Genomic DNA, 11,920 nt, shown 5'->3' with positions numbered 1-11,920 from the left:
TAAGTAACAAAATGTAAGTATGTCCCTCGGAAAGGTTTGTCATGATTGTAGATGAGGAGACTGTCATTACCTCAGGTAAAGGTACATAGTTTTATAGTTAAAGTTATAGTTATCGTGGTCAGTGTGAATGGCGCATTAGACTCAAGTACTTTGAGTACTTGAGTGTCCATCACTGCTTGTCAAGCCATATCACTATATAAACATATATAAACCCATTGACCCCCCCACCCCACCAAACCGTCCCCACTGGGTTCACCCAGCAGCCCTCCATCATCCAGACCCAGTGGTGGAAAGTAACTAAGTACATTTTACTGTACTTAAGTAAAACTTTGAGGTATTTGTACTTTACTTGAGTATTTCCAATGTCCAATACGTTTACTTCTACTCCACTACTACTACTACTACTCTGAGGCAAATATTGTACTTTTACTCCACTACAATTATTTGAAAACTTTACTGTAGTTACTAGATACTTTTCAGATATAAATTATTATATTATAAAACATACATTAACCACCTTAGCCCTATTTTATACCTAGGCTATTTGAAAATAGCAGATCTACAAGCTCACAACGCGTCGCATCTGTGAGCTCGTAGATCTGCTATTTTCAAACATTTCAGTACTTTCACTTTAAGTACATTTTGATACCAATACTTTTGCACTTTTTGAATTCCGGACTTTTACTTGTACCAGAGTACTTCTACATTGCAGTATCGATACTTTTACTTAAGTCAAAACATTTGAGTACTTTTTTTCCACCACTGATCCAGACCCAAACCAGCCCCAGGTTACCAGGTGTGTAAATAAATAAATAAAGCCTCTCCTCTTATCGGCACAGCAGTCTTTCAGGGCGTGACGGGGCGGGGCGGGGCGCCGGGTCACTTGGGGGGCTGCTCTTTGAGCTGGTGTCCCTCCCGCAGCGCCCCCGTCATGGTGGCCGTCCACACGTGCAGCGCCGTGCCCGCCGACAGCGTGAGGAAGATGAGGAAGGCCACCTGGAAGCCCAGCCAGTCCACCACGCCCCCGGCCAGGGCGCTGAACATCAGCTTACCCAGGACCTCCAGAGTGGCCAGGAAGCTGTAGTGGGTGGCCTGGGAGAGGAGACAAAGGTGAAGGTTAAACAGTGTTGATTTCGTCGACTAAAACTATGACGAAAAATGTTCGTCGACTTCCTTTTTTCACTGACGAAAACTAAATAAAAACTGAATAAAATATAAATAAAAACTAAGCTATGATGACTAAAACTAAGACTAAATATATTGACAGTTTCGTCAACAGATAAAAACTAGACTAAAATGTTATAGAGGAACTAGTGGAGAAGAGATCCATCAGAACTAAAAGACAAGTCATTTTATGTTTGGTTGCGCTCGGGCGCTCTGAAAATAGCAGATCTACAAGCGTGACGCGCTGTGAGCTATTTTCGGCATGCAACCACGTGTAAAATCAGCCATTACGACCCCATCAAGGCACCGCCACAATACACTTTCGTCTACAAAATCAACTGTAGTTTTAGTCGACTATAATCTTATGATATTTAGTCAAACTAAAACTAGACTAAAACTATAACATTTCAGATGACTAAAATATGACTAAAACTAAATTAAATTTCATTCAAAAGACTATGACTAAACTAAATAAAAATGTTCTGTCAAAATCAACACTGGGGTTAAAGGACGACACAAAGATAAAACGTTTAAATATAATTGCAAATGTGAATAACAAGGCCCTCAGACACACAGAACTTGGGGCGGCCATAGCTGAATGGTTAGTGAGCCCGCCTAGGGAGCCAGAGGCCCTGGTTGCCCCAGGTTCCAGGCCATGTCAGCATATGTGTCGATGAAATGAAATTTGTCCCTGAGCAAGACTCTTAACCCCTAATTGCTCACAGGTTCTCATTGGAAACAAGACCGCAAGGACTTTCATGAACGACCTGTTAAAAGGAATTATCCTTATCCTTTATCCTAACAGAGAAAGGAGCGCATATGAGGCAATGATTCATGATGAGCTGTCAATTCAAAATGCTCAACTTTACAACAATAGCTTAATAACTGCCTTATCGCTCTTAAGCCATTAAGACCGGGAACACATCTGTGTATTTTGTGTGTGTATTTTAGCTTTCTTTAGGCTATTGAAAAAAATGTTTTAGATGGGGGTCCACGGCCAAATACATTGGGGGTCCTTGACATGAAAAAGTGTGAGGACCAATGGTCTAGAAACACAAGTTTTTCAGAAACCTTTTAGGATTTAGAAGACATTTGTAGAATCCCCCGAAGCAAAGATTTGAGTTAAAAATGTTCGCTTTAAAACAAATATATTTATTCAAACTAAAGATTTGCACACATTTTCAAGATTCAAAAAAAAAATGCTGATCTACAAGCTCATAGAATATGAGCTTGTAGATGTGCTATTTTTGAATAGCCAAAGACATTTTAAAATGACAGAAATGCGTTCCCAGTTAAACTGTAACACAGAACAACAATTAGCCTATAAGACTAATCCTAGACTAGACTGACAGTGTAGAGGGAAGGACAGTGTAGAGGGAAGGACAGTGTAGAGAGAAGGACAGTGTAGAGGGAAAGACTGTGTAGAGGGAAGGACAGTGTAGAGGGAAGGACAGTGTAGAGGGAAAGACAGTGTAGAGAGAAGGACAGTGTAGAGGGAAAGACAGTGTAGAGAGAAGGACAGTGTAGAGAGAAGGACAGTGTAGAGGGAAAGACAGTGTAGAGGGAAGGACAGTGTAGAGAGAAGGACAGTGTAGAGGGAAGGACAGTGTAGAGAGAAGGACAGTGTAGAGGGAAAGACAGTGTAGAGGGAAGGACAGTGTAGAGAGAAGGACAGTGTAGAGAGAAGGACAGTGTAGAGGGAAGGACAGTGTAGAGGGAAAGACAGTGTAGAGCGAAGGACAGTGTAGAGGGAAGGACAGTGTAGAGGGAAGGACAGTGTAGAGAGAAGGACAGTGTAGAGGGAAGGACAGTGTAGAGGGAAGGACAGTGTAGAGGGAAAGACAGTGTAGAGGGAAAGACAGTGTAGAGCGAAGGACAGTGTTGAGGGAAGGACAGTGTAGAGGGAAAGACAGTGTAGAGGGAAGGACAGTGTAGAGGGAAAGACAGTGTAGAGGGAAAGACAGTGTAGAGGGAAAGACAGTGTAGAGGGAAGGACAGTGTAGAGGGAAAGACAGTGTAGAGGGAAAGACAGTGTAGAGGGAAGGACAGTGTAGAGAGAAGGACAGTGTAGAGGGAAAGACAGTGTAGAGGGAAGGACAGTGTAGAGGGAAAGACAGTGTAGAGGGAAAGACAGTGTAGAGCGAAGGACAGTGTAGAGGGAAGGACAGTGTAGAGGGAAAGACAGTGTAGAGGGAAAGACAGTGTAGAGGGAAGGACAGTGTAGAGGGAAAGACAGTGTAGAGGGAAGGACAGTGTAGAGGGAAAGACAGTGTAGAGCGAAGGACAGTGTAGAGGGAAGGACAGTGTAGAGGGAAAGACAGTGTAGAGGGAAAGACAGTGTAGAGGGAAGGACAGTGTAGAGGGAAGGACAGTGTCGAGGGAAAGACAGTGTAGAGGGAAGGACAGTGTAGAGGGAAAGACAGTGTAGAGGGAAGGACAGTGTAGAGGGAAGGACAGTGTAGAGGGAAGGACAGTGTAGAGGGAAGGACAGTGTAGAGGGAAAGACAGTGTAGAGGGAAGGACAGGGAGAAGGATCTGGAAAAATCCAGGGACCCAAGAACCAAAAAAAAAAAAAAAAGTAATAATAGGAGGAAAGAATTAAATAGAAGAAGAAGGCGAGCCGGAAAAGAGAAAGCGTGAGATCGTTGTCTCTCAGGGTGGATGAGGGCCAACCGGAGAACAGGATCTGATCCTATCCCAGCCTGCAGGCTCTCAGGAGAGAGCGAGAGATAGAGAGAGAGAGGGAGGGAGGGAGAGAGAGAACGAGAGAGAGCAGTGGTGAAAAGTAACTAAGTACTGTACTTGTGTACAATTTTGAGGAACGTTTTTCAGTTTACTTTACTTGAGTAAGTCCATTTTTCAACACTTTTCAACACTCCACTACAGTGATTTGAGAGCTTTTAGTTACTAGGTAATTTGCATATTCAGATTGTTAATACAAAACGTACATTAACCACTTATAAGCCTTAACATAACTTTTGAAAATAGCAGATCGGTACGATTATGGCAATAATATTTGGTAGCACTTGCTATGCATCCTGTGTGTATAACACATCATGAACATACTTATAAGGCATTATAATCTGCTCATAACACTGTATAATTAGATTTATAAGAGCTCATAAATACTCATAATTCTTTATAACCATAACACATTATAAGGCATGTAATAATGACTTATAAGTATCAAGTGTTATAATACTTCATAATTGCTGCCAAATTGGAAACACTTGCTATGCATCCCAAATTAATTTTCATAGTTATAATCCATTATGGTCAATAGATACTGCTTCATTATCACTGATATACACATGGGATGCATAGCAAGTGCTACCGAATATTTTGATGTCAATACATTTGTACTTATGCTCATGTAATATTTTGAATACAGGCCTTTTACTTGTAACAAGAGCATTTCTACTTTGGGGTATTGATACTTTTACTTAGCAAAGAGAGAGAGAGAGAGAGAGAGAGAGAGAGAGAGAGAGAGAGAGAGAGAGAGAGGTGAGAGAGAAGGGGGAGAGAGACACCCAGAGAGAGAGAGAGAGAGTGGGAGAGAGAAAGAGATTACCTAACCATCCCTGCCTCCTCTTAACAGCAGCACTCTAGCGCCACCTACACAGGTTCCCACCAACCTGACTACATCACCACTCTCTCTTACATCCAGTCAGAGATACTTCAGATTAGAACATATACTCCATACTTCTACTCAACCAAATGAGTGTGGGGGGGTCCCCAGATGATCAGCTTAATGTGCAACATCATACAGGTCATCTGCACATTTATGAAGTTATAATTTAAGGACTTTTTAATACCCTCTAAACATGTATTAATTATGTTTTAACTCATTCAGTGCCAAACATATTTCTGGCTTTATCATCCCTGTGCCAAGGCCAAAAATACATTGTAAAAAAAAAGTGCTTAGGAAGCGAGATACAGCCTTTTTCAGTAAGATGTTAAACAAGAAGTGAATGGAGCAGCAAATCTTCAAATCATGATATCTTGGGTTCTGAACATAAAAAAAAAGAATTGTAATCCTGATTTCTTTTTTGCTATTTTTGTATTGGAATCCTGAACAGTATTTTTTTTGTATCTACTGTTACTGTATACTCATGTTCTAAGTGTATGTTTATGAACTTATATACAAATACATTGGACATACAAAAGACCAAATAATTGTAATACTAGTCATTAATATAAGCTTCTAATATAGACTGAAGTAATTAAAGCGAGTCATGTTTGCATATTTGCAATTGTAACAGCTGAAATCAATACTATATCAGTATTCTGATATTAACCTGCGGGCCACATTAAGTGAAGCTGGGGGCCGCATGTGGCCCCCGGGCCACTAGTTGCCCATGTATGGGCTATAAGCACAGAGGAGGTCTCGGGGCTGTAGGGCTGTAGGGCTGTACAAAGGGGGTCTCGGGGCTGTAGGGCTGTACAAAGGGGGTCTCGGGGCTGTAGGGCTGTACAGAGGGGGTCTGGGGCTGTAGGGCTGTACAGAGGGGGTCTGGGGCTGTAGGGCTGTACAGAGGGGGTCTGGGGCTGTAGGGCTGTACAGAAGGGGTCTCGGTGCTGTAGGGCTGTACAGAGGGGGTCTCGGGGCTGTAGGGCTGTACAAAGGGGGTCTCGGGGCTGTAGGGCTGTACAGAGGGGGTCTGGGGCTGTAGGGCTGTACAGAGGGGGTCTGGGTGCTGTAGGGCTGTACAGAGGGGGTCTGGGGCTGTAGGGCTGTACAGAGGGGGTCTGGGGCTGTAGGGCTGTACAGAGGGGGTCTCAGGGCTGTAGGGCTGTACAGAGGGGGTCTCGGTGCTGTAGGGCTGTAGGGCTGTACAGAGGGGGTCTGGGGGCTGTAGGGCTGTAGGGCTGTAGGGCTGTAGGGCTATACAGAGGGGGTCTGGGGGCTGTAGGGCTGTACAGAGGGGGTCTCGGGGCTGTAGGGCTGTACAGAGGGGGTCTCGGGGCTGTAGGGCTGTACAGAGGGGGTCTCGGTGCTGTAGGGCTATGCACACACAGTGCTGAGAACCAGTGTGACCACTACAGCCTTTAAGTGAAGTGTCTTTATTCTGAGCAACTTGTTGAACAGATCCTGTGTCTGTCCCATGGGAATCCTTAACAAGCACTCACACTATCACCTTACAGTCACTGGATACACTGCCTTCAATGACACATACACACGCACATGTACGCACACGCACACACACACGCGCACACACACACACACACACACACACACACACACACACACACACGCACACACGCACACACACACACACACACACGCATTAAAGTGCAGGTGCACATGAACACACACACGTTTGTACCACTATACTTGCGAGGACATCGAAAATATTCGGACGGACGGCGTCGTAAATAGCCAGAATATTGGCGATCTACAAGTCACGCTGCAACCCGTTGTGAGCTTGTAGATCGTCTATGTTTCGGTGCATGACACCGGCATGTCATCTAAGTATAAATGGGCATAACTCTCCTAAACCTAACCTCTAAATGTCTAATCCTAACCTCAATCTGTTCCTCATTACAAACCAAACTCTACAAACATATAAATAATGTCTCTTGTGAGGAGCAGGAAAACTGTCCTCACTGTCTATTTCTTTAACCCATTAAGACCTGAGGCCGATTCTAAAAATGTCTTTTAAATCCTAACAGTTTTATGAAAAAACGTATGTTTCTATGTCAGTGGTTCTCAATCTTTTTCATGTCAAGGACCCCCAAAATGATATGTATTTGGCCGTGGACCCCCATCTCAAAATATGTTGTTCGAGGGACCCCCCAGAAGCAAAGATTTGAGTTACAAATGTTCACTTTAAAAATATATATATTTAAAGATTTGCACACAATGTTCAAGATTTTTCAAAAATAGCAGATCTACAAGTTCATATCTTGTATATCTGCTATTTCTTAATGGGTTAACCCATTCAATCCAGGAACGCATCTGTGTCATTTCAGAGTTGAGCTACAACCATTATCCTATATTATTCAAAAATAGCAGATCTACAAGCTCATATATCTGAGCGCAGTGCTATGAGCTTGTAGATCTGCTATTTTTGAAATATCTTGAACATTTGTGCAAATCTTTGAATACATATATTTTTTCAAACAACATTTGTAACTCAAATCTTTGCTTCTGGGGGGTCCCTGGAACAACATGTTTGCTTCTGGGGGGTCCCTGGAACAACATGTTTGCTTCTGGGGGGTCCCTGGAATAACATGTTTTACATATGTTCCCTTTAAAAAATATATATATATCAAAGATTTGCACACATTTTCACGATTGTTCAAAAAAATAGCAGATCTACAAGCTCGTAGTGCGGCACTCGGTGCCGCACTACGAGCTTGTAGATCTGCTATTTTCGAATAGCCAAAGAAATCAAAAATGACAGATGTGTTGCGATTGAATGGGTCTCAAGTTCTACTATACTTGTGAGGACATTTGGCCCTTTAGTAATACAAGTATGCACGCACGCACGCGCACACGCACACACACACACACACACACACACACACACACACACACACACACACACACACACAGTGATTGTGTGTGTGTCATGGTAATGTTTCACATTAACCCTGAGGTGATGGTTGATCCCATCATTACTGCTCTGGTGATTAGTCTCAATCATTATAGGTTGTTATTAGTAGTAATTGGAGCCTCTGTCATGTGACTGTGTGTTATTATTCCTCTCTCTATACATTTGGTCACGTCTTTTTTTCAATTTCTAGACTTTTCTTTTCTCTTTTTTATGTAAAGATCGACAGCAATTTAAATGATCATTTAGTCCTGGTGATTAATGATTGGATACAGTGTTGCCAGATTATGTGAGAGAAACAAGCAACTAGGTCTAGGAAAAGCAGCCCAAAAGAAGCGACTATCGGCCACATGAGCACTTGGAGAGAGCTCTACAAGCTCACAACAGCTTGTAGATCGGCTATTTTCAAATAAAATCTTGTGGGGAACTATAATAAGCAGATCTGGCAACCCTGATTGGATGACGTCTGATGGGAGTTTGTGATTGGACGAGGTCTGATGGGGGTTTGTGATTGGATGAGGTGTGATGAGGGTTTGTGATTGGACGAGGTCTGATGGGGGTTTGTGATTGGACGAGATCTGATGGGGGTTTGTGATTGGACGAGGTCTGATGGGGGTTTGTGATTGGACGAGGTCTGATGGGGGTTTGTGATTGGACGAGGTCTGATGGGGGTTTGTGATTGGACGAGATCTGATGGGGGCTTGTGATTGGACGAGGTATGATGGGGGTTTGTGATTGGACGAGGTTTGTGTGAACAAACGCACACCTCCGGGACGCCCTGTCCCAGTTACTGTAGAGACACAAGGAAGTTATGTCAAAGAGAGAGAGAGAGAGAGAGAGAGAGAGAGAGAGAGAGAGAGAGAGAGAGAGAGAGAGAGAGAGAGAGAGAGACAGAAGGTGTGAAAGAACAAGAACAGAGAGAGAAAAGATGAAACAAATGGTGTTATCTGGTAGAGGGAGGGAGAAGAGAGAGAGAGAGAGAGAGAGAGAGAGAGAGAGAGAGAGAGAAGGGGGGGTGACATTGTCTAGGTAGAAACAGCTGATGAGGAGTGACAAGTGGACAAGTGAGTGACATGATGATGAAGAGGAGGAGGAAGAGGAAAGACATGTCACTGTTGTCCTACCACTGACCTCTACTAATCAGCTTACAATAGCTAATACATACATGGATAAACGTCATATTAGGGCTGTGATGTTTAACCACTTGAACCCCAGCAGGGATAGCAGATCTACAAGCTCACTCATTTTGATGTATACGTGATCCAAGTACAGCTGTACCTCTACACGTTTAAAAGGTGTTTAAAGTGACATCTTTCAGGTTCTCTCTGTCTCTGTCTGTCTCTCTGTCTATCTCTTAGTCTCAGTCTCAGTCTATGTCTCTGTCTCTCTCTCTCTCTCTCTCTCTCTCTCTCTCTCTCTCTGTCTGTCTCTTAGTCTCAGTCTCAGTCTATGTCTCTGTCTCTCTCTATCTCTCTCTCTGTCTCTCCAGCTCTTTAATAAACAGAACATACATTTTCAAGTGTGACACCAATTTCATCCAATCAGGAGAGAGAACCCCACAAAGAGCATTTATCAGCTTGTGTTCCAGTTCCAGTGTTGTGTTAAGTCTTGTACCAAAAATAGCTACAAGCTCAGTTTGTGATAATGGACACCTAGTGCTCCACTGTTTCCCAAACAGTGGTCTAAAGTAGAGGTTCTCAAAGTGGTTCCATTTGTACACTCTCAGAGTAATGGGGGTCCTTGAATATACAACGTTTGAAAACCACTGGTGTAAAAGGCTAAAACACACTGGCTGTGAACGCCGTGTGTCAAAACAGCATGGCAGCACAGTCAGTGGCGGAGCATCCGGGTAGGCTAGGTAGGCGGCCACCTACGGGCCCGGGCCGTTAGATCACATGGACCTTTTTTTTATTAGAATTAGACGCACTTAGCGTGCTCCGCCTCACCCTAAAACCTCACGCTTCACCCGTGCTCCACCTAACCCTAAAACCGAAATAAAGTAACTAAAAACCGGGGGAAAAAGTAACGAAATCCGCCCAAAAAAACGCAAATGTTCTGTGCGCACGCTCCGTACGCAGGGGGGGCCTGGTCACTGTGCTGTGCCTACCGGCCCGGCTTTGAGTTGTTCCGCCACTGAGCACAGTGCAGCACAGTGCAGCACAGTGCAGCACAGTGCAGCACAGTGCAGCACAGTGCTGCACTGTGCTGCACTGTGCTGCACTGTGCTGCACTGTGCTGCACAGGCAGTGTGTTTTGCACGTGATGATGATGATGGTGGTGATGTGATTTACCTGGACACTGTCCTCGGCTCTCTGAGTGCAATGCATCATGGTAGTGAAGGTGAGCGTGGTGATGAGACCACCCAGGAAGTGCTGAAAACTCATGCTCAGCACCGCCATACCTGAAGGAGGGAGCACACACACACACACACACACACACACACACACACACACGTGCACACACACACGCGCACGCACGCACACACACACCCACAAAGGTTGATGAAAAACAACTCGTGCAAGCAGGCCTATGATATTTCCTCTCCCAAAAAACATTACATTGCTCTCTCTCTCTCTCTCTCTCTCTCTCTCTCTCTCTCTCTCTCTCTCTCTCTCTCTCTCTCTCTCTCTCTCTCTCTCTCTCTCTCTCTCTCTCTCTCTCTCTCTCTCTCTCTCTCTCTCTCTCTCTCTCTCTCTCTCTCTCTCTCTCTCTAGTTATTATTCTATCTATCTATCAATACTTTCACTGAATGGAATAAAGCAGAAGTGTGTTTTCATTTGATCATTTGTTATTTCTTTTTATAGGTCAATGAATCGACAGAGAAAAAGTCTAATAGATGTTTTATTTTAGACTAAATCAATTAGTCTGATTAACCACTTATTAAGCCCTATTTAATACTGTCCCTGTGAGATGAGACAGACAGACAGGCATCTGTCTGTCTGTCTGTCTGTCTGTGCTCCGCTAATGATGAATTATTCACTTTAGCTGACAACAGTCGTCTATCAGCGACACACACACACACACACACACACACACACACACCACACACACACACACACACACACACACACACACACCCCAACTGATCACAACAGTTGGTAGAAACACATGGTTATGTAATATTTAGGCGCTTCTCTTCCTCCTATAATCTTTGTTCTGGGTTCAGGACACAGACAGAAAGACAGATATATATATACTGTAAATATATACATACTAGCGGTTCAGGCCTAGAGTTCGTGTGTGTGTGTGTGTGTGTGTGTGTGTGTTAGGGATGCCACAATCTGACCTTCAGCCAATTCGAAATTCGGACAGCCCTGGCGAATATTTTTCGATTATTCGACGGCGCCGTTTTTTGAAAAATATTTTTCAAAAAAAAAAAAAAAAACATTTTTTTTTTTTTTTTTTTTTTTTCCGCTCCTGTTTTAGCATTATCACGGTCATTTCTGGGTTGCGCGGCCCAATTATTAGTTACGTTAATGTTTGGGCTGGGATGCTTTCCAGCAGGGGCCTCAGTGCGGCTGCAGAGTTCATGTTTGGGCTGGGCTGAAACAGTGAAACGCTCTGAAACTGTGGCCATTTACAATTATTAAGACTATAATATTAGTATTAGCATATATTTTGATTGAAACTAAGGCATACAAAAGTAAAAAGTAAAAAAAAAAAAAAGTAAAAAGTAAAAAAAAAAAAATTCTTTTTAATAATTAATTTTTTTTATTAAAATCGAATTTTAAAAATCATTTTCGATTATGGAGACTGTAACGAATATTCTAAAATTCGAATAATCGGTGGCATCCCTAGTGTGTGTGTGTGTGTGTGTGTGTGTGTGTGTGTGTGTGTGTGTGTGGTGTGCGTGTGCGTGTGCGTGTGTGTGTGTGCGTGAGTGTGCTGTGTAACTGGAAAAATGCGACGCATGTCGCGTAGGAGCACTCATATGTATTGCGCAGTAATGTAGTCACATACAAATACAAAACCATGTTGTCAAATAATGAAAAATAATTGATAATTGAAGATTTAGTAAAATAATCAATAACTAATGGATTCCTATGTTGGCATGTCACTATAGGCAGGAGGCTTAAGAAAATCTCAAACAATTACGGGAGAAATCACAATCCTAACTAAAATGTTTTCAAGATTTTTCAAAAATAGCAGATCTACAAGCTCATAGCGCGGCACTCGGTGCCACGCTATGAGCTTGTAGA

The 11,920-nt window shown here is 43.2% G+C and overlaps 1 protein-coding gene across 2 annotated transcripts in view; it reads right to left on the bottom strand.

Annotated features, from left to right (window-relative positions):
- Positions 1-666: 666 nt before the first annotated feature.
- mfsd3 (major facilitator superfamily domain containing 3) overlaps positions 667-11,920 on the bottom strand; it is a 41,786-nt gene continuing 30,532 nt past the window's right edge. For both annotated transcript variants that reach the window (XM_084055935.1, XM_084055936.1), the window contains 2 exons: positions 10,013-10,122; positions 667-1,092 (listed from right to left, as the gene is read on the bottom strand). In XM_084055935.1, coding sequence (XP_083912061.1) covers positions 880-1,092; positions 10,013-10,122 — 323 coding nt within the window. In that variant the 3' untranslated portion in view covers positions 667-879. The remainder of the gene's footprint in view (positions 1,093-10,012; positions 10,123-11,920) is intronic.

This window comes from Gymnoscopelus microlampas, assembly GCF_963454915.1.
Source record: "Gymnoscopelus microlampas genome assembly, chromosome: 4".
Taxonomy (NCBI): domain Eukaryota; kingdom Metazoa; phylum Chordata; class Actinopteri; order Myctophiformes; family Myctophidae; genus Gymnoscopelus; species Gymnoscopelus microlampas.
The sequence above is the reverse complement of the archived record's forward strand: the minus strand, read 5'-3'. Positions and strand labels throughout refer to the sequence as shown.